The sequence below is a fragment of the Lactuca sativa genome, chromosome 6 (assembly GCF_002870075.4).
Source record: "Lactuca sativa cultivar Salinas chromosome 6, Lsat_Salinas_v11, whole genome shotgun sequence".
NCBI lineage: Eukaryota > Viridiplantae > Streptophyta > Magnoliopsida > Asterales > Asteraceae > Lactuca > Lactuca sativa.
Genome location: NC_056628.2, coordinates 23,376,487 through 23,400,288, shown reverse-complemented (window position 1 = coordinate 23,400,288; position 23,802 = coordinate 23,376,487). Strand labels below are relative to the sequence as shown.

Below are 23,802 nucleotides of genomic sequence, written 5' to 3'. Positions count from 1 at the left end.
TTAGAATAGGGATATACTATTATCTATCATTTGTTTTTTTCTAAAACCTTAAAATAAGTTTTGTTTGTTTAGTAGTCCGATTATTTGTTTATAATAATAATAATAATAATAATAATAATAATATTATGTTAACTATTATTTTTGATATTATTAATTTTGTAGTTATTTGTTAACTATTTATTAATTATGCCATGTAGAGTAAGCCAAAATGAAAAAAACAAGCAACACTTGATGAATTTTTTAAAAGAAAACATGAAAGTTCTTCTCAAGTACCGGTAGAGTCACCCCCAAATGTTATAGATGCAAATACTCCTAATGATAGTGATCATGTGGATGCGAATCAACCCAAAAAACCTTGTCTTGAAATGAATGATGTTGATCTTAATACACTAGAACGAGATCCTAGTTTGCGTATCCAAATTTACGATTATCCAATCAATCAACGAGATACAGTTCGGCGAGCTTATATGAATCTTGGTCTCTTTCAACCAATACTTTCTGCATTTTGTTTTCCATGTTTCCTTTTTAACAAACCTTCTGGAGTAGGATACTATGGCCAACGGGCATTTACTATAGATGGATTTCAAAATTGAAAGAAAGTAGGTGGGAAAAAATGCGTTTTTTTGCAGCATATGGGAACTGATTGTACATCTTTTCACAATGTTGCACAAAAATCATACGATGATTTGTTAAATGAGACTCAAAATATACGAAATACGTTTGAGAAATTTACCGATGAAGATCGTAAGAAGAATAGATTGAGATTAAAAGCTATTATTTATGTAGTCCGTTGGTGTGCCTTTCAAGCAATTGCATTTAGAGGTCATAATGAAAGACAAGATTCCATTAACAAAGGAAATTTCCTTGAAATATTGGAGGCAATTTGTTCTTTTAACAATGAGATGAAAGAATTGTTTCGTACTGCTCCTAAACATGCATCATATACATCACCAACAATTCAAAAGGAGATTTTAAACTTTATCTCTAATAGGGTGAGACGGATGATTTGTGAGGAGATTGATGGTGGAAAATTTTGTTTATTTGTTGATGAAGCACGTGATGAGTCTAACAGAGAACAAATGTCTATTGTTTTGAGATTCGTAAATAAAGATGGCGTTATTATGGAGCGTTTCTTTGGACTTGTTCATGTTCCCGACACTACATCCCAAACTCTGAAGGATAAAATATATTTTCTATTGACACATAACAATCTTGATTTTGAGTCGATTCGTGGCCAAGGGTATGACGGTGCAAGCAATATGCGAGGTCATTTCAAAGGTTTACAAGCATTGATTTCAAAAGATTGTCCATCTGCATATTATGTTCATTGTTTTGCTCATCGATTGCAATTAGCATTAATGGCCGCTTCACAAGGAGTTATTGCGGTGCAAAAGTTTTTTACTAAATTATCTTTTGTTATCAACGTCGTTGGTGCTTCTTCCAAGCGTTCCGACCAACTAAGAGATGCACAAGCCGAACAAATGGCATATTTTAAATCTATTGGTGAGTTGGATACTGGTAGAGGCCTCAATCAGATTGGTACATTACAACGGGCTGGGGATACCAGATGGGGTTCTCACTTGAAATCGGTTTCAAGCTTAATAAAAATGTTTAGTCCGATTTGTGAGGTTTTATTTAAAATTATTGAGGATGACACTGGTTCGATCAAAGGAGATGCATATTCAGCATATGAGACTATTACTACATTTGAATTCATTTTTGTTCTACATCTCGAGAAAGAAATAATGGAGATCACATATTTACTTTGCCAAGCTTTACAAAGACAATCTCAAGATATATTGAATGCATTGAGGCTAGTTGCATCCACAAAATTGCTATTGCAAAAAATGAAAGATGAAAGATGGGATAGTTTTCTCGCTCATGTTAAGTCATTTTGTCTTGAACGCAACATCGATATCCCTGATTTGTCTTCTTCTTACTTTAGTAGAGGGGCTCGAGCTCGTAATGAGCATAGCGATCATACACTTGAACATCATTATCGGGTAGATATTTTCATCGAAGCAATTAACTGTCAGTTAATGGAATTAGATCATCGATTCAATGATAGCTCGATGGAGTTACTCCATCTTTCAGCAACTTTAGATCCTAAAAATTCTAATGAGCCTTTTCGAAGTGGTGATGTATGTCAATTAGTAGAAAAGTTTTATCCTGAAGATTTCAATGAAACCGAGATAAATCTTTTGAAGATGCAACTCCAACATTACGAGGTGGACGTCGTTCAACGTGAAGAATACAAACAATTGATATCTATTTCAGAATTGTGTCAATGGTTGATAAAGACTAAAAGAGCAACCAATTTTTATCTTATTTATCTAGTAGTTAGCCTTATACTCACTCTTCCGATTTCCACAGCTACAACTAAGAGATCATTTTCAGCAATGAGTCTTGTTAAAACAAGGCTACGAAATAAAATGGAAGATGAATTTTTGAACAACTCATTGGTTTTATACTTCGAAAGGGAGCTTGCATAAAAGATTACTTTAGAGACGATTGTGCAAGACTCTAAAGACGTTAAAGATCGACGAATTCCACTTTAATGAGCGATGTTAGAATATTTATATTAACTTTTTGTTTGATTTTTTATATTTTATGACGTTGAATCGAATAAATTTTTTTAATAAATTTTTTTAGTGCTTGTTTTAAAAATTTAGTTTCGGCCCCCTTGGTATAACTTTTCGTGTTCCGCCCCTGCTCCAACCTTTGTCATCAATTTGGATCAAGAACAAGACAAAAAGGTGGTGTGTTGATTGATTCAAGGAGCTAGTATTCATTGGTTGCTCTACTTGCATATAATTGAAGATATATGTTAGATCATCAACCTCATTTATGCATTGTCTTTTTTAAGAGACATTGTTTATGAAGGTTTCGACGATAAATGTTGTTTTGTAATGGTTTTTTGTATCACATCTTCAACATGTATATATGTAAAATTAATTGAGTACTTAACGAGCTCATTCAATAGCTATTATTGTAACTGTTTGGACATACTATAGGCTCGCAAAAAATAAATGTCATGTGTGAAACAATATCAATCTAAAACCAGAAGAACCGTAAATCATTAATTCAAAACAATTAGTCCACAAGGTTAGTAAACTAGAGAACCGTAATATCATTAATTGAAGACAATTAGTCCGCAAGGTTAATACTTGTTTTTGACTAAATAAAATTTTGCTTAATTTAACATATTTCCAGCCTTTAGCCATTTTAGAAAAATAACTAAAAATGACTTGTCGTTAACATTACCCTATTTAATGATAAACTTAAAACTTGTACCATAATCCAACTATTTTTGGTCCTACAAAGATATCATCCAACTATTTAGATCCCAAAAAATGTTATTATACTCCCACCAAATGTAATATTTGTATTTGTAACCGACAAGTCAACTGCGTTAAACGTGTGGCAATAATGTATTGCTTACGTGTATGATCTATCCAAATCCGGAGAAAATTCCAAAATTGCAACATTTTCCCCCTTTTTGTTTACGTTTACTTAAATCTCAAAATGACCCCATCATTACTTTCCACTCAATTCACCTAACATCATTTTTCGAATTGGTTGAAGTTGAACGACTGACCAACAACTGAATTGTTAGATACACCAACAGATTTCAAAATTTGTGTGCGTGTGTGTTAACGGAGTAGATGAGGATTGCATCAGGCGGTGGCGCTGGAGGAGAAGCATGGAAGGCACACGCCGCGATGGCGTTGGTACAATTGTTCAATGGAGGATATCATGTCATCACAAAAGTAGCTCTGAATGGTGGAGTCAATGAGATTGTTTTCTGCGTGTATCGTGACATCCTTGCCATCTCTATCCTTGCTCCCATCGCCTATTTCCGTGAAAAGTTAGTCAACTTATCAATTGTTTCTTCCTGCTTAGAAATTGTGGTTCGAATTAATGCCTTCTGTTATTTAAATACTGATGAAGAGTTGCGAGATTTTTCATTGTGTTATGGGACAATATAACAGCTGTTTTTCCTCTAACTATTCTAGGGTTGAAATGAGATTGAATCTGGAATAAGGTAATTGTAGTGTTTTGGAATGGATCTCTAGAAGTATAGTTGATGCCGGTAAGATTCCCCTAGTCAATTCTGCTTGTACTTGCAATATACTTTAACGATACCTCCAAACCTCTAGTGCAGAGTAGTTTATCATGCTAATTAAAACAAATTTATATAGATTAGATTTATTCTTGTACTATATTAGTCAGGACTTACCGTAATTACTAATGCATCAGGCAAATCCCACTGGATTTCTCATTCTTACATAGTTACATTTGATTGGTTTTAATGAGATTTAGCATTCACCATAATGTTGAACCAAGAAAAAGGACATGGAGAAGAACCAATGTTGCAAATCCGACTCTCTTTTCTTTCATTACAAGATGATATACAATGTTGCTTTTTGCTGGTGATAGAAGTCAAATATGTTAATTGGTGCACATAACCCAATATCTGTATTCATTGATAGCCTACTAATCATCATTGACCTGTAAATACAACTTGTATCATCTGGGAAATATGTTAAAACTAAAGTTGGTTTGATTTTATGTTGTTTTTAGGAGAACCAGACCAGCTATGACTAGGCAGTTGCTCATGTATTTCTTCTTTCTTGGGTTGACTGGGTAAGTCCATAATCTCCAAACTTGTTATTCATATCTGTTGTATTGTAATCCTATATTGATGAGTAGAGGTGGCAGAATGGGTTGGTTGGATTGAATTGAATAGTATTTTTGTTGACCCTTTATGATTCATTAAGAAGATAACACATTTATAACATTTCTTTTAGGCCCTTCTATGGCTATTGTTCCACTTATTAATTTCTTGTGTAGGATTTTTGGGAACCAGCTTTTGTTTCTTCTTGGTCTTGGCTACACAAATCCAACCTATGCTGCAGCCATTCAACCTTCAATTCCTGTCTTCACATTTATACTTGCTGCAATGATGGGGTAATAATAATGGCAACCTTTACTATTTAATAATTATATTTAATAAACATGTTTTATATGTGATGTCATAAATGCAGTACAGAAACAGTAAATGTGCTGAAAAGTGAAGGTCAGGCAAAAGTTGGAGGCACCTTAGTTTGTGTTTCTGGTGCCATTTTAATGGCTATCTTCAAAGGACCAGCTTTACTAGGGTTTGCAAACACTGCCCCTGAAATAATTCCAGGTGGACAACCAGAACTTTCTGGATGGATGTTTTCTAGTCTTGCAACCTTAGGAATCGACAACTGGCACATTGGTGTTCTATGCTTAATAGCAAACTGTATGTGCATGGCTACCTTTCTAGCTGTTCAGGTAATTGACTTGTACATAAAAAATTGTATATACTTTTTTAAATGGTTTGGATTTGAAGTATGATTTTTTTTTTTTCTTCCAATTTTTGTATTGGAATGAAATTCAGGCTCCAGTTTTGGCTATGTATCCTGCAAATCTATCGGTTACAGCGTATTCATACTTTTTTGGTACACTTTTTATGGTGGTGACAGCTGTCTCCTTCAACAGTGAGTCAATGAACTGGCATTTGACCAGGTCCGAGGTTTTGGCAGTAATTTATGCTGTAAGTATCTTCTCTGTTCTCCCTTGTATTGTATAAAACTCTGATATGATATGTCTCTTATTGATAAAATTTACATGATGTTTTATTAAAAATAATAATAATAATAAATAGGGAATCATCGCGTCTGCATTGAACTATGGACTTATAACATGGTCAAACAAGATCATGGGACCCGCATTGGTTGCTCTTTATAACCCACTTCAACCTGCTGCTTCGGCTTTTTTGTCAAAAGTATTCCTTGGCGACCCAATCTATTTGGGAAGGTCTGTTTTCTCAGCATCCAACTTAATTTGATTATTCCAAAACCATGGTTTATATTTTATATATTTAATTGTTATTTTTTTTTTATGAACAGCATTTTGGGAGGATCGTTGATCATAGTGGGGTTATATGTGGTGACATGGGCGACTTATCGGGAAAAACAAAAGCAACAGGCAGCCTCAGTAGGTCGTTCCTCAGAGCCACTCATAGACCAGATTTTTGGTGGGCCATCCCCATCTCTACTTAAGTCTACAGATTAAGGACCACACACACACACACACACCAAATGGTAAATGTTGCTGTTTTCTTCTGTTTTTACCTTTTGCCCTTCAATTGTATTTTTGGTTTTTGTGCAAAATGTGTAGCAGAATAGTGACAGATACAAATATATATATTCTTCCTTTTTGGGCTTTTCCCCATCGGGTCATTCATGAGTATAAATGTATAAATGTAGAATGAGCCTCTTGTGACAGAAAATGTCCTTATGACTCGGCAGAAAACAAAATGAGATGTTGTGGTGAATGGTGATAATATACTGTTGTTTTTATGTAACAAATTTCTTTCTAAGATTGAGTAAAGGGAAACCTATGTATCATTGATTTTTTTAAAATTGGAAGCATGATGATACTTTTTGCATCTCTAACTTGTCATATATGTTTAGTTTGGTAGATTAACCGAATAAATATAAGTAAATTTGTTTTGATTTGGTGGAAAAGATTTGGTTTACTTGTTATTTATACAACTATGTTTGGGATTTTAATAACGATGAATGACAAATCATAAATGCTTTTGCTAGATAAACTTTTTGTCCAGTGGTTTTTACTTATATATATATTTACATATAGTCATTTAAACATAATACCTTTTAAATGTTATAACTATAACCTATGTATTTATTTTGGGGTAAAAGAATAAATTTGACACATGTCTTATAAATAATTCATATTGTCTTTTAATTTTATTTTAAAAAAATCTTAAACATAAAGTAAATTGAATTTAAATGTTTCAAATTTATCTATTTGATATTTTTAAGACTAATTGCATGCAAAAAAAAGTTGTGATAATCTACTTTTTTATTTTTATTTTTTTTAAACTTACACAAAATGCTTCTCTAATAAAAAAATCGTTCACACAAGTTGACATGTTTTTAAACATAAACCCTAATGAATATCTAAAACGTATGTTAAAAAAACATTAAACCCAAAAAAAAAAAATCAATAAGAATGTTAAACCAAAAAATGTGATCGATATTCACCTAAGATCCACATCTCATTTCTCTATAACAACTTCAATATTATATAATAAAAAGACACCCCACAAAATCTTCTTAAAATAGCAATTAACTTTGAACTACGAACTAAACTAACAATGAGCTTTGAACAATCTTCCATATAGAGCAAAACCACATAGAAGCTTCACAAGAGCACTCTTTATGGCAATGAAACTGCACATCATCCAAAAATAACAATGAACTTTGAACTACAAACCATAAATAAAAATGAACTTTGAACAAACTACCCTTTATTCTATAAAAACTAAGCTATCCAATCCGATTTATGTTTCAACGAAACTTTCACCACAACATTTAATTCTCAATTTTAGCCTACACCATCTTTTTTTGAAAAAAAAAGAGCATGACACACCCTAGGGATGTGCACCAAACCGCACAAACCGCCCACACCGCACCAAACTGCACCACATGATGCGGTTTAGAACTAGTGTGGTGCGGTTTGAAATTTTGTTAAACCGCACTATGCGATGTGGTTTGTGGTTTCCAATTATAAAACCGCGGTTCAAACCGCACTGCATATATATATATATATATATATATATATATATATATATATATATATATATATATATATATATATATATATATATATATATAAAGGTTCAAATGAGAACCAAAAAATGTTAAGAACCGTAAGAACCTCTAATTTTAGATGTTTATAAAGGGTTTAGGGTTTAGGGTTTAGGGTTACCCTAAACCCTTTATAAACATCTAAAATTAGAGATTCTTACGGTTCTTAACCTTTTTTGGTTCTCATTTGAAGCACTCCCTATATATATATATATATATATATATATATATATATATATATATATATATATATATATATATATATATATATATATATATATATATATATATATATATATATATATATATATATATTACACAGAAGATACTAATTTAGTTTTATTACTAATGAAATTGGATATGACTGGTTTCACTTTTTGTAAACAAATCTGTGATAGCTTATTTATCTGGTTGTCCGATGTAACGGTGATTAGTATTGTTAAAACATTGGCAAAGCAAACTTATGTTATAACTAATATATTTATGTAAAAATTTTATGTACATAATAAAAAAATACATATTGTTCATCAAACCGCATAAACCGCACAAACCGCCTGTACTAAACCGCATCGCATAACACGGTTTAGAAACTTTGCGGTGCGGTTTGCGGTTTTCTAAAATTTCAAATTGCACATGCGGTGCGGTTTGCAGTTTCGACTCGAAACCGCACCACGAACACCCACCCTGTACAAAGTCTCACCACTAATCATTACTTATCATGATATGTTATTTTCTATGCATCTTCAAAAAATTTTCATTAGATTGGGTATTTTTGGCATCTACTTCAATCAAGTCCAAATATAAGCTAATTTTGACAACGGATTTTGATGTTAAACCAAAAAAATTTAATGCAAAATGTCTTTTTACCAAAAAAAAACACTCAACTTCATCAAAATACCCCCCCCCCCCCCCCCCCCTCAACCAAGAGCAAAACGAGTAAGCCCCTCCATCTTTAGTGCATAGTCAACGTCTTGTTTTTTTTTTTTTGGAAACGGCAAATTTATTAAAAGGGAGAGCCTCACCTAGCAAGTAACTAGATAAGGATCCCGGAAACTAGATACAAGAGTACAAATTTTACAAACCAGAGAATGGAGACACTACCCATTCCACCCAATTACACATCGTTTTACTACCTCTATGCTTGCACCAATGGAAAACCATAATTTTAATGCCACTAATCCCCGAAGCAAGGAAACACCTTCATTGCTGAACAACCGTTTGTTCATGTATCTCCATATGCACCATAGCATTCCATAGATAATAATTGTAAGCCGTTTCCTTTTCTTGGGGCAGCTTCCCCACGCCGAAATTGACTGAAGTAACTCCTTCGTAGTTTGTAATGATCGATGGTTTAGTGAGACTCCGCACCATCTCATAATATTCTCTCGGATTTCATGAGCAAACGGACAACAAATGAGAACATGGTCGACACTTTCCTTCTGCCCTATACACAAACTACATAGGAGAGAATTGACCAAAATACCCCTCGACTCTAACTCAACAGCAGCCGGAATTCTACCCTGCACAGCCCTCCATATAAAACCTGAAACTTTAATGGGTACAACTTTGTACCAGTTAATAATTGAGTGGCCAATAGCTGAGCTGAGGTTAATATCAAGGACCTTCCGAACTGAACTAACAGTGTACTTTCCATCTCCAGTTAGCTTACAATTGTATCGGTCTGCTCCATGGGCTAGCTGAATCCCAGATAGATCGGTGATGAGAGCTTGAACAGCAGGTCCAAGGCCCAGGTCTGAGGGATGAGACTTCCAGCTCCAGGTGAAGGTTGGTCCCGAAATTCTGTCAGCAACACTACATTTTTTTTTGAGCATCCAATTCAAATAGAGTAGGGTATTTTTCTTTTAGAATCCCTGAACTTAACCAGGGATCATACCAGAATAAGGTATTGTTCCCAGACTTAACCTCCAGCTCAAAGATATCATTTCCAGCAACTCCGTTCCTCGCCAATTGATTTATTGTCCTTCCTATACAGCTCCATACTCCACTACATTTCTGACTAGAAAGGTAACCAAACGGCTTTTTATCTAAATTATGTATCCCATGAATTACTTTTGACCAAAGTCCTTGTTCCTCCTTTTTTAGGCGCCACCACCATTTTATAAGCAACCCAACATTTAATGCTCTAATCGATCCCACCCCGAGTCCACCTTCACTTTTGGCAGCTAGTACTTTATCCCAAGAAACCCAATGTATTTTCCTCTTATCCTCACAACCACCCCATAGAAAGGTTCTTCTAATTTTCTCCATCTCCTCAAGTATACCACTCGGAGCTTTAAATAACGACAAATAGTATGTGTGGAGATTACCAAGGACAGATTTTACAAGAGTTAACCTGCCCCCGAAGGAGAGGGTTTTGGCCTTCCAAATTGATAATTTTGTACGAAATTTCTTAAGTATTGGCTGTCAGTGCTTTTTCAGATTCATATTGGCTCCCACAGGAACACCTAGGTAATCAAACGGTAACTTTCCAGATTCACAGCCCAATAGACTTGCCCAAGATGATAATTCCTGTGTCGAGGATCCAATACCAAATACTCTTGATTTGTGGAAGTTCACACTGAGACCTGATGCGATATGAAAACATCTGAGGATACGAGCCAAATTCTTTAGGTTAGACCTGGACCATTCGCCGATAAATAGCGCATCGTCTGCGTAAAATAGATGAGAAATCGTTGGTCCACTCCCCGGTACTTTAATACCTTTAAAAATTTCCTTATCTCGGGCAGTTTTAAGAGCCACATTTAAGCCCTCCATGGCAATAATGAATAAGTAAGGAGAAAGAGGATCTCTTTGTCTCACCTCTTTAGTTATGGGGAATTCTTTAGTTGGAGAACCATTAATGATAACAGATGCTCTAGCCAAACTCAAGCTTCCCCGAATCCACATTCTCCATTTGTTCCCGAAACCCATTTGGCCAAGAATTGAATCCAAATATTCCCAATTCACCGAGTCAAATGCTTTGTCGAAGTCTACTTTGAAAAGCAAGACCCTTTTTTTGGACCTCTTCGCCCAAGAACATATCTCGTTAATTATGAGAGGGCCGTCCAGAATACACCGACCTTCTACATAAGTTGATTGAACATCATCTATAATACTACCAATTACAGACTTTAAACGAGTGGAGAGCAGCTTACTTATGATCTTATTAAGACACCCAATTAGGTTAATAGGTCGGTAATCATGTAGGGAGAGAGGGTCTTTGACCTTAGGGACTAATGTAATGAAGGAAGAGTTGCACCCCCCATACAGGGTTCCGTGATTCTCAAAGTGCCTCACAAAGTTCATGATATCGGATTTGACTGTGTCAACGTCTTGTTGTTATTATCTTGAAAACCCTGATTAAACCAATAAAATTCAAGTCTCTGTGTGTGACTGTATGGCACACATGGCCTGGAGGTGGTGTTTTTCATTCAAAGCATGTGCTATCCCGACCTAGAACTTAAAAAGATGCATCAGCTCTTAAATTAACCAATCAATTTAATCCATTGAACATTTCATGACAAAAACTCTTGAATCCATTGAGCACTCCTGCCCATCGTTTAAAAAAACGTGAGAAACGCACGCCACGAGGCGCGCCTTGAGGCGAATCGGAGGTTGATCGAATTAGAGGCGCCGCCTCAGTGGTAAGATTTGATACACACGCCTCATACTAGTGAAGCGCATAGGAATCGATTGAGGCGGAACGTTTTCCATATGCATACGCCTTCAATTTTTCTTTGACTATTTTGACTTTTTTACGTCGACTTCCTTTTTACTTTTGTTTTATTGACCGGTTTTATAATAAAACTGAAAACTCGTTTCATTTATTGAACTAATCACCTAATTCGCTCAATCTAAATCGCCGCTCATCTCTTCATCTCAAAATCGCATCTCACCTGAACTTCGTCAGTTGAATCGGTTCTGCACTTCTTCTTCTTCTGGTCGATCGAAGGTCTGCTCATATTCAAGGTTATTTTTCTTATTCTTCTATCAAAAGCATTTTGTAATTATTATTATTATTATTTTCTTCAGCAAACGATTTCTTTGGGACTATCAATTGTGTAACTTCAATGACTAGTTGTCTAGTTGTCAACTGTGTAACTTAGGTTCTGCACTTATTCTGATCTGATTTTGCTGCATTCTATTTACAGTGAGGATGTCCAGTAAAGGTGGAAGGTCGGACCCTGTTTGGGGTCACAGTGAAGAAGTAATTGTAGAGGCAGAGGGTCAAAAAAAGGCATACAAATATCTAAAATGTAAGTATTGTAGCAAAATCATTAAGGGAGGGGTTCAGAGAGTGAAACAACATCTTGCTTGTACACACCAAGATGTAGAGCCTTGTCCTAATGTTCCAGAAATAGTGAAAGAGGAAATGCTTCAGATTTTGAAAGCATTTCAGGCTACTAAATTAGCTTCTCGAACAACCTTTGAAGAAAATGTAGCAAGTGGGGCATACTACAACAGAGGTGGAAGTGTTGATCCATCATTTACAACTGGTAGCTCTAGGGGTGTTAGAGGACCAATAGATAGATGGATGGTTGGTGGACAGGAGGATGAAATAGATGGTCCAGGACCTATAAAAATTACCCCATCCAATACTAAAGAGCATCGAAACCAAGTTTGTTTGGATATTGGGAGGTTCTTTTATGAGAATGGAATCCCGTTCAATGTATCCAATAGTCCATCGTTTACTAATATGGTACATTCTATTGGAAACTATGGACGTGGATTGAAACCCCCTTCAATGCATGAGTTAAGAACTTGGATCCTTCAAGAAGAAGTCAAAACAACAACAACAATGGTGGATGACATTAAAGCAACTTGGAAGACAACAGGGGTGTCCTTGTTATCAGATGGTTTGGTCAGACATGAGAAACCGAAGTTTGATCAACTTTTTGGTCAACAATCAATATGGAACTGTATTTTTGAGAACTATTGATGCATGAGATTGCATAAAAAATGCTCAAAAAATATTCGATTTGCTTGATGAAGTTGTTGAAGAGATCGGGGAAGATATTGTTGTTCAAGTGGTGACCGACAATGCTAGTGCATACAAAGCTGCTGGAGCATTGTTAATGGAGAAGAGAAAAAAAAAACTTGTATTGGACCCCGTGTGCAGCTCACTGCATCGATTTGATGCTTGAAAAAATCGGTGATTTGACTCAACATAAAAATGCTTTGCTTAAAGCAAAAAAGATTAGCAATTTCATCTACAACCATCAGTGGGTGTTAAGTTTATCCCGGAAGATTCTGAAGAAAGATCTACTTCGACCGGCCGCCACAAGATTCGCCACGGCTTTTCTGACTATAAAAAGCATTTATGAATCGAAACAAAACTTACAACAAATGTTTGTTTCAAACAAATGGGGGGCATCTTCTTGGGCTAAGAAACCCGATGGTAGAGAGATAAAAAAAAATTATGGATGAAAGAAATTTTTGGCCTAGTGTGGTTTATTCCATGAAAACCACAATGCCACTTGTTCAAGTTTTAAGGCTCGTTGATGGGGAGCAAACACCAGCAATGGGATTTATTTACGGGGCGATGGACGAATGCAAAGAAAAAATAGCAAAGAACTTGGATAACAACCTCGCTTCTTATAAAGAAATTTGGGACATTATCGATAAGAAATGGGAGTTGCAAATGCATCGTGATTTGCACGCTGCTGCCTATTACTTAAATCCACAATATCGATGGAGTCCCAATGTTTCCGAGCATCCGGAGATTAAGCGAGGATTGTATGATGTCATGGAAAGGCTCGTGAAGGATAGGGCAGTTTATATGAAGATTGAAGATCAACTCGTTGCTTACAAAGAAAAAAGAGGATTATTTGGATATAGAGGTTCTTTATCGACATATCTGACACGTCCACCGGGTATATTATTAAGTAGTTTTGTTATTATAGTTATAGTTTTTATTTTATATAAATTACATTACTTATTAACTTTTTTATAAACATATATAGTTACATGGTGGGGTGAATATGGAGACGATGCTCCAGAGCTCAAGTCCTTTGCAATAAAGGTTTTGGGTCTTACATATTCCGCCTCGGCTTGTGAACGTAATTGGAGTACGTTCAATCAAGTCCATACCAAGAGACGCAACCGGTTAAACACCGAAAGAATGAACAACTTGGTTTACATCATGTACAATAAAAAGTTGAAGCAAAAGTTCATTAAGAGGACTAAATTAAAAGAAGATGACCCCTTAGTTGTTGATCATGTATTGTCGGATGATGAGTGGATAGCCGCCTCAAGTGATGGTGAGGAAGATGACATTGGAGGTGGCGGGATATTAGGGGAGGAAGATGGCGGGGTAATTGGAAGTGCTAGAGTGGGCAGGGCTATTGGAAGACCTAGAGGTGGCGGGACAATTGGGGAAGGGAGTGGAACTAGGAAAAGGAAAAATGTTCAAGTGAATTTGATTGACGAGGATGACGGGGATGAAGTGAATTTGATTGACGATGACGAGGGTGACCGGTTTGAAAATGATGCGAATGATGCTGATTATTTTATTTGAACTTTTCACTAACTTGTGCTTTTTTTTGTGTGTTTCCTAAGTGACTGTTTTTTGGAGTTTTAGACTTTGATGTTCTAGACTTATTTTATGTTTTTGAATGTGTTTTTTTATAACTAATGGATTTGATGGTGAAATTAGCTTAAAAGGACATGTTTAGTATCTTATTTTTTACATATATATATATATATATATATATATATATATATATATATATATATATATATATATATATATATTGTATTCCGCCTCGGGGTTACGCCTCACTCCGCCTCGAGGCTTACGCCTCATGAGGCGGAGTGAAAACACCTCAAGGCGCGATTCCGTACTTTTAAACCTTGCTCCTGCCTAGTTGTTGACCAAATTAAACAAAGCAAAAAAGGTATAAAAATGCCCAACACATTAAGTATTTGGAGTTTAGGAATATTGAAATTTTTTTTAAAGTCAATGTGTTACCTAGAAAACTAATGAATTTAAAGCATTAGCATCCGAAAATTTCTTATCAAAATTTATGAAATGTTGTAATATAAAGCAGTTGCTAGGAGATAAAGTTATTACAAAAATCTCAAGACAATATGGAGTAAAGGAAATCAATTGAGCTAATTACTCATACGTCGTAAAACCACATAATATACAATAAAGTTTCTGCAATCCGGATCCACAAACATTTGGGATAAAAAAAATATTTTGCTTTGTGATTTTGATTGTGCATCAATATCTGAAGAAAATAAACATTATAAAACCAATATCAAATCATCATCGATCTTGTAAATGCAAACTTAAAAGGTAAACATAATGAAATTAAGGCGAAATAATGGAAATTGTCAACCTTTGTGACCAAAACAAGTAGGCTTTTAGGGGGTAATGGCATCGGCACACTATTCGTCTAAATAATTTATCTTTCGTCTTCCAATAGTTCTGACCCGAAAAGTAAGCCCCAAAAACCGTCAGCCTATGACCAACTCAAAATTAGAGTAGCTGATAAGTAGAAGGTGAGATTCTATATTCTATAGCCTATGCGCCTGCTTCTGATGTTAAGGCAGAATATAAATATTTCACAACTAAATGAAGGTAGTCTTGGCTTATTCTTCTTTTATGGGAGACAGGGACAAGGAACCCACTCTTAGAGCAGGAAGCCCGTAACCACATTAGATTTGTAGCTCGTTAAGGGAAATTCAATCAAGTCGGCTACCATAGAGTCGGAGAATTTTCTGATCCTATCTCATTAAAGTCGGGTAACAAAAAGAAGGAACTTTCTAATGAAATGAAAGAAAGGCGAAGGAACAGAAATGGGCTCATTCGGTTACCATTCTATCCGTTCTAATCCTGACGGTTTTAAATGCTATTGACTTTACCACTCCAGAATGAGAAGTGGATTTTTTATTCCGACCTGATAAAAGTGATATTTGACGATTTTGAATGCTATTTGACGATACCAGCAAGTCCGTCTTCTCGACTGACGTGACGGCTAAATGGATTGATGATTCATCAACGGGCACAAGCCGATTCAAAGCGGCTTAGAAGCATCAAGGGAAAAACTGGTTGAAAGTCTCCCAAGTTAGTGTGCAAATAAAGGACTTCTTTCACAAGGGGGAGCGTACCAATCAAGACAAAAACAATCAGACAAGACAAACATCATGAGATGAGCCTCAGGCCCCAAAAGGAAGGGCACTCACAAAAGATCTTGATGCGCAAGAATCAGGTCTGATACAATGACTCATGTCACGTCGATCGTTGGTAAGTGTTGGATCTGGGATAGGCTGGTTGGGTACAGTTTTGAAAATCGGATTATTGAGTTCGTCTGGACTACGTTGGCTTTGGGATGCCAGGCTTGATGCTTCAGAAAGTTCCAAAACCAATCTTTGGTACTTGGTAAAGATTTATGATTTTCGGGTGCTGACAAGTAACTCGTGAAGGTATAGTCAACTACGACACGTTAGTAAGCTTTCAGGAAAGTCAAGACTATTTATTGCCGCATCAAGGAAAGATGAAATATTTTCTGTTAATAGTCTTTATTCCCACATTTTTTGAATCCAAGGAGGAGTTCGATATCCATCTAAAAAAATAGAAGAGAAAGTCTAATTCCACATCTTTATAAAGTTAAAGGCAGACGTATAAAATGTAATTATATGATCCAATGAAAGGATAATGACTTAAAATGGTAATGTATTTTTCGATTTGTACACATTTGGTAACTAAGTTTTTTTTCGTCCACATTTAACCATTCAACTTGTTAAACTGTATATATTCAGTCCTTATGAAATGAGGTAATATATTTTTCATTTTGTACACATTTAGTCATTAATATTTTTGTACATATTTAGTCATTAATATTTTTTTTGTTTCAAGATAAGTCCTTTTTTTGTACTCATTCAATACTTATGAATGATTTTTTTAGTTTTTTCTCACGATATCTTACATAGGACAATCATTGACAAGGTGTTTTGGGTTGTTGATGCTTATATCCAACACAATCTCGACTACTTGGTCATTAACATTTTTTTGTTTCAAAATAAGTCCCTTTTTTGTACTCATTCAATACTTATAAATGATTTTTTTTTTAGGTTTTTCTCATGATATCTTACGTGGGACAATCATTGACGAGGTGTTTGGGGTTGTTGATGCTTATGTCCAACACAATCTCGACTACTTGGTTGTATAAGTCTTGTGGTTTGGCTTAGGTTTTTTTATTCTGAACGTCGTCACTTCTTTATATGATATCATATTTTAACGATCTTTATATCCATGTGTTCATTTTTTTATTAAGATTACTCTCATTAAAAATCTAATATATTTTTACTTATGATTTATATAAAAAAAAAACATTCATCCATGCGTTCATAAAAAACATATGGACAGAAACGTATATAGGAATCCATAGTAGGTGTTGTCAAGATGAAATAGACGCTGATACATGAAAAATAGGTATAAATGGAAAAAAATAAATCAAAAAATTTTCCACTACGGACAGAGAAAACAAGTGTTGCTGGTGCAACACCGGTACCGGGCTAAATTCGCCCCTGCATATGGATATTAAAATCGTAAGTAAAAATATATTATTTTTTAATGGGAGTAATCTAAATGAAAGTTGTAGTAGACTAAAATAAGAACGTATGTATATAAAGATCGTTCGTATGGATATAACGGTTGTTAAAATCCGAGATCGTATGAAGAAGTTATAACGTTCAAAACGCATAACCTAAGCAACCAAGTAGTCGAGATCGCGATGGACATAAGCATCCAAAGGCCCAAGCACCTCATTTTTTAATGTTCCACGTAAGATTTCGTTAGAAAAACCAAAGAAATCATTCATAAGTCCTGAATGAGTACAACAACAAAAATAACTTATGTTGCAAAAGAAAAAAATATGTATAAAGGACTAAATGTGTACAAAATGAAAAATATATTACCCTATTAAGTCATTTTTACCGGCTAACCTGGAGTAGTCGGTCATAAAGATTGAATGTGTACAGTTTAACAAGTTGAAGGGGTAAATATGGATGAAAAAAACTCAATAACCAAATATATACAAATCGAAAAATACATTACTCTTTTAAGTCATTATCCTCACAAAATTGGATAATATGCAGTTATATGATCCAATTAACCTTATTAACACTTTTAACTATACAAATGTAAACGGGTTACATGAGAATCGAGATCGAGACAGGGGGAAGACCATGTCTTATGGTAGAGCGACAACATGTGTCACAATAGTGGCAACACGTGTCACAATAGTATTCTGAACAACGATACATATAAATTATAAAGGTGAGAATCAATGGGTAAAAAATCACCAAAAAGTGAGAATCATCAAATAAGCATCTCTTACTACATACTCTAGTTTGCCAAGATTCATGAACATCAAATAAACCCTAATTCAAATCACACACAAAAAAAACATATTGAAAGCTCGAATTGAATAGAGAAATTAACCTGCTAGAGCCGTAATTATAATTTTCTTTCCTACGGCCCTAATAGCATGAACCCGCCCCTTGTATTAGCACGATTTGGACCTTGAGTTTCTCGATAAGACATTTGACTGTGGTCCATGCTCGACCCATATCCATATTCCGCTAAAGGTCGTTCATAGGAATGTCCCCATAGGTGGCGGCAAGGGATCATAATTGTCGATCTAAACACAAGCCACATCGGACGGGCGGCAACGGTGGCGGTGGCTGGAAGGTGATTTCATTGCTAATCTCTTGCGATGTAGCAGATTTGGTGATGGTGGGGACTTGGTGGCGGAAGAAATCATTATATTTGTCGAGAGAGAAAGAGTCATCGAAGAAGAAATATACATTTTTATTTAGGTTTGAAAACTGATAATTTGATTGTGGATTTCAGGGGTTGAATCTAAAAAATAGAAACAATTGAAGATTGATTTTACGAGATTTGTATATTTGAATAATTTAAATAAAAAAATAGGAAAAAATAAAATTGTTGGACGAGAAAACAAAATAGAAATAGAAAGTAAATAATAAGATGATACGTGGTAAAAGTTTGGTTTAGAAGAGGGAATGTGGCAATTTATGAGCCATAATGTCTTGCTTAGGTGTATTGATCAGTTGATCTATCCAAATTCCTGATATCCCCTGCCCCCGGAAAAAACTCCAACAATACTGAAATAGGAACATATTTTCCCCCCTTTTTGGTTCCATTTACTTCAGTCTCAAAACGACCCCATCATCACTTTCAATTTCATTCACTTCAGCTAACATCATTTTTCAAATTGGTTGAAGTGAACGACTGCTCGACAACTGATTTGTTAGATACACCAACAGGCAACAGTGCGTGTGTGTGTCACCGGATTATATGAGGATTACATCAGACGGTGGCGCTGCAGGAAAAGCATGGAAGGCACACATGGCGATGGCGTTGGTACAGTTGTTCAATGGAGGATATCATGTCATCACAAAAGTAGCTCTGAATGGTGGAGTGAATGAGATTGTTTTCTGCGTGTATCGTGACATCCTTGCCATCTCTATCCTTGCTCCCATCGCCTATTTCCGCGAAAAGTTAGTCAACTTCTCAATTGTTTCTTCCTGCTTAGAAATTGTGGTTCGAATTTATTGTCTTCTGTTATTTAAATACCGATGAAAAGTTTGGTTCGAATTAATTGTCTTCTGTTATTTAATACCGATGAAAAGTTAGCGAGATATTCTTTGCGTTATGGGATAATATAACAGCTTCGATATGGGCTTGCATCGTTTTCCTCGAACTGTTTTAGGGTTGAAATCAGATTGATTCTAGAATAAGTAAAGTTGATGTCCCCCAGTCAATTTTGCTTGTACTTGCAATCGCTGTACTTAAAATGCAGATTTCACTATATTAGTCAGAACTTATTAATTCATCGTGCAAATTTCACTATATTTCTCATTCTTACATTTGATTGTTTTTAATAAGATTTAGTATTCACCATAACGTTTTAGCCATTTAGTATACACAATGTTGCTTTTTGCTGATGATAAAAGTCAAATATATTAACTGGTGCACATAATCCATTATTTGTATTCACGGAATAACATATTAATCATCATTGACCTGTAAATACTACTTGGGAAATGTGTGAAACTAAAGTTGGGTTGATTTTATGTTGTTTGTAGGGGAACCAGACCAACTATGACTAGGCAGTTTCTCATGTATTTCTTCTTTCTTGGGTTGACAGGGTAAGTCCATAATCTCCAAACTTGTTATTCATATCTGCTGTAATCCTATAGCATCTTAAAAGACATCATATTGGAAAATTTTGTCACATTCCGAGTTTTTGTTATCAAATTATTTTCTCATAGTATAGTTCTCAAAGTTTAATCAATCGTTTGGAATGCAACTTTAACGATACTTGCTAATCTTTTGGTCATGAAATGTTCCCGATACAGAAGAAATATTAATACTTTTAAAGAACAATGTTTCAATGTTCAAGTAGTATGTAATTTGGGAAAATTTTGCCAATATTTATCATACTACAAATATATATATATATATATATATATATATATATATATATATATATATATATATATATATATATATATATATATAACACATGCGTAATGTTTTCTTTGTAGGATATTTGGGACCCAGGTTTTGTTTCTTTTTGGACTTGGCTACACAAATCCAACCTATGCTGCAGCCATTCAACCTTCAATTCCTGTCTTCACATTTATACTTGGTGCATTGATGGGGTAAGGGTAAGCTTTACTTATGAAGTTATCACAATCCACACATTTACTTGTTGTCAATGTACAAGATTTTTTATATGTCATAAATTCAGTACAGAAACAGTAAATGTGCTGAAAAGTGAAGGTCAGGCAAAAATTGGAGGCACCTTGGTTTGTGTTTCTGGTGCCATTTTAATGGCTATCTTCAAAGGACCAGCTTTACTAGGGCTTCCAAACAGTGTCCATCAAATAATTCCAGGTGGACATCCAGAAGTTTCTAGATGGATGTTTTCTAATCTTCCAACCTTAGGAATTGACAACTGGCATATTGGTGTTATATGCTTAATAGGAAACTGTATATGCATGGCTACCTATCTAGCTGTTCAGGTATTCATTCAATTGTACATTTACTTTTTTAAATGGTTTGAATTCCAAGTATGATTTTTTTTTTCTTTCTATTTTTGTATTGAAATGAGTTCACTCTTCAGGCTCCAGTGTTGGCTATGTATCCTGCAAATCTATCGGTTACAGCGTATTCATACTTTTTTGGTACACTTTTTATGGTGGTGACAGCTGTCTCCTTCAACAATGAGTCAATGAACTGGCATTTGACCAGGTCCTAGGTTTTGGCAGTAATTTATGCTGTAAGTATCTTCTCGGTTCTCCCTTGTATTGTATAAAGCTCTGATATGTTTTTTTTACATGATGTTTTTTTTTTTTTTTAAAAAAAAAAATAGGGAGTCATCGCGTCTGCATTGAACTATGTACTTCTAACATGGTCGAACAAGATCATGGGACCCGCTTTGGTTGCTCTTTATAATCCACTTCAACCTGCTGCTTCTGCTTTTTTGTCAAAAGTATTCCTTGGTGACCCAATCTATTTGGGAAGGTCTGTTTTCTCAGCATCCAACTTAATTTGTTTTTTCCAAATGATGGTTTATTTTTTATTTAATGAACAGCATTTTGGGAGGATTGTTGATCATAGTGGGGTTATATGTGGTGATATGGGCGACTTATCGGGAAAAACAAAAGCAACAGACAGCCTTAGTAGATCGTTCCTCAGAGCCACTCATAGACCAGATTTTTGGTGGGCCTTCACCATCACTACTTAAGTCTACAGATTAAGGACCACACACATACACACCAAATGGCAAATGTTGTTGTTGTTTTCTTCTGTTTTTACCTTTTGCCCTTCAATTGTATTTTTGGTTTTTGTGCAAAATGTGTAGCAGAATAGTGACAGATAGAAATATATTCTTCTTTTTTTGGGGTTTTCCTGGTGGGGTCATTCATCAGTGTAATGAGGCTTCCCACAGAATATGTCCCTATCACTAATAGCAGAAAGAAAAAACATAAAATATGTTGTGGTGATGATATAGTGTTGTTTTTATGGAATTATTTCAAGTTAATTGGGATATTTGGTGAAAAATCTTCATACTTCTTCCATCTTGGAAAATGTTTAAGATGTTTAACTTGAGGGTGGACTTGGAAAATGGGGCTTTGGTGATAGAGAAAAAGAGAAACCTATGTATCATTGGATTTTTAAAATTGGAAATATGACAAAAAGTTTTTGCATCTTGACTTGGTAGATTAACAGGAAAACTAGTTTTTAGGTGAAAATGTATATTTGAAAATTTTGTGAAAAGCCCTAAGTAGCTTATCAGTACTACTTTAACGGACTCGTTACATTGCAATAAACTTAGAAAGTTAACTTTGTCCAGTTTTAGCTTAATTGCGAAGCAGCCCATACATTTCCATTAATTATAAATTAATCTTCTGACTTTAATTAATATGATAATGCCCTGTCAGGCACTTTTACCCTTTATTTAAAATAAACTTTCAAAGTTGAACTCCCAAAACCTTTTCAAATCAAAGTTAAAGCCATTGAGTTTCGTGATGAACATGCATAAACAATTTTAATTGTGAAGTGTGCCTTAAATGTGACCGAATATATTCTCGCTTAGAGTATTGATGACCCATGGGCCATGGGTATCATTATGCTGCGAGATATGATGATTTCAAAGTGTAAAGTGAAAATAGTTTGATTCTTTAGGGAAAGGAAAATATCCTAAAGGAAAATAAGAGAATATATGTTGCATGAAGAGTCGCTCAGTATTTTTTTTTTAGAGGTGACAAAAATTGATATGATACAATCCAATACGAACTCAACACGAATTAAACTGATTTGGATAAGATATTTAACTCGTTTAATTAAATTGGTTGATGGACACAACACGGAAATTTAACATATAACATTAGGGTTGAGAATTTCAGCTTGAATATGACTAGAAAATGACCCGGTTATTTATATGTAAGTTTTATTTTTTGTCTTTAAATAAACTAGAAAGACTCAAAAACCAAAACCATATACAAAAGAAAACATTTGAGTTGAGTTGTGTTGTAATGTAGAAACGACTTAGCCGTATAGGTCAAGATTTTGTTTTCAGCTTTTTTGTTATCTCTCAAACTACAATGTCATCTCGACCACTATCTCCTCCTCATGATCTCGCCTTTCGCCTCTCAACTCATACTTTTTGCATTTTTTTCCTTTTAAACTTACTATGAATTTAGTCATTCCACCTCTTAACTATTATTTTTTCCTTTCCGTATACCTAACTCATACTCTTTCAACATGTTTAGTGTTTCAACCTCACATACCACTATACATTTCAATGTATAACCCTAACCCGAAACCCGACACAAACTCTCCATGAAAATATATGGGTTGACACGACACGGCATGTTAATTACATATGTCACGTTAAGGTCAAACCCTCTCAAATCATTTATCGTTTTGACCAACACGTTTTCCAAGTCTAATATTTTCTATGAACGGGTTAGTTGTGAAAGCAACAAAGGGATATGAAATGTTAACTGAAAATAGGTTGATTTTTCAAGGAAAAATATGGAAAATATATGTTACATAAAGGGTGAATATGGATGTCAACAAATGGAATAATGATTCATTGACTTCTAAATTTAGTCATTAGGCTTATTTGTATGTTTATATGTCATTAAAATTGTTGAAATTGTTCAAAAATTACATGACCGGTAATACTAGGTTTTGCTTATTTCTGGTGGTGAATATAGGTGTCAACAAATGGAATAATGACTTGTAAATTTCATCATTAGGCTTATTTGTATGATTATATTTCATATTAAACTTGTTGATTTTGTTCAAAAATCACTAATATGACTGGTAATAGTGGCTTTTGTCCATTTCTAGTGTCTTTTCCAGCGAAATGTAAGTTTTTTGGCCATCTTTTCCGACAAGTGAATTTTCCGACAAATTTTGAAGGGTTTTTCGAATTCTGAAAAATAAAATATGTTCATTAGTTGTTCATTAGTAGGAAACAAAAAAACGATGCATGATTTGTGAATGTAATATGAATTTTCTTCATGATCTTTAACTGGATTTTTG

The 23,802-nt window shown here is 34.7% G+C and overlaps 4 protein-coding genes and 1 pseudogene across 5 annotated transcripts; all 5 read left to right on the top strand.

The window, feature by feature from the left end:
- Window positions 1–632: 632 nt before the first annotated feature.
- On the top strand, window positions 633–2,492 carry LOC111882994 (uncharacterized). The gene has a single exon (XM_023879352.1). The coding sequence runs from the start codon at window positions 633–635 to the stop codon at window positions 2,490–2,492; it is 1,860 nt and encodes a 619-aa protein (XP_023735120.1).
- Window positions 2,493–3,518: 1,026 nt separating this feature from the next.
- LOC111882979 (WAT1-related protein At4g19185) lies at window positions 3,519–6,272 on the top strand. The gene is made up of 7 exons (XM_023879338.3): window positions 3,519–3,868; window positions 4,585–4,647; window positions 4,855–4,971; window positions 5,049–5,322; window positions 5,429–5,584; window positions 5,696–5,847; window positions 5,940–6,272. Exons 1-7 carry the CDS (start codon window positions 3,666–3,668, stop codon window positions 6,103–6,105), a joined length of 1,131 nt encoding a protein of 376 aa, XP_023735106.1. The 5' UTR covers window positions 3,519–3,665; the 3' UTR covers window positions 6,106–6,272.
- A 4,860-nt stretch (window positions 6,273–11,132) lies between these two features.
- On the top strand, window positions 11,133–14,371 carry LOC111883015 (uncharacterized). Of its 2 annotated transcripts, none has more exons than XM_023879377.3 (3): window positions 11,133–11,658; window positions 11,858–13,579; window positions 13,670–14,371. In XM_023879377.3, the coding sequence occupies exons 2-3, from the start codon at window positions 13,126–13,128 to the stop codon at window positions 14,221–14,223; spliced, it is 1,008 nt and encodes a 335-aa protein (XP_023735145.2). In that variant the 5' UTR covers window positions 11,133–11,658; window positions 11,858–13,125; the 3' UTR covers window positions 14,224–14,371. The 2 variants fall into 2 exon arrangements, with proteins under 2 accessions (XP_023735145.2, XP_023735144.2); XM_023879376.3 differs by having other exon boundaries at window positions 11,133–11,675.
- Window positions 11,863–12,850, top strand: LOC111882995 (uncharacterized). Its single transcript, XM_023879353.1, has 2 exons — window positions 11,863–12,625; window positions 12,699–12,850. Exons 1-2 carry the CDS (start codon window positions 11,863–11,865, stop codon window positions 12,848–12,850), a joined length of 915 nt encoding a protein of 304 aa, XP_023735121.1.
- A 3,672-nt stretch (window positions 14,372–18,043) lies between the features above and the next one.
- On the top strand, window positions 18,044–21,755 carry LOC111883002 (WAT1-related protein At5g45370-like; annotated as a pseudogene).
- The last annotated feature ends 2,047 nt before the right edge of the window (window positions 21,756–23,802 follow it).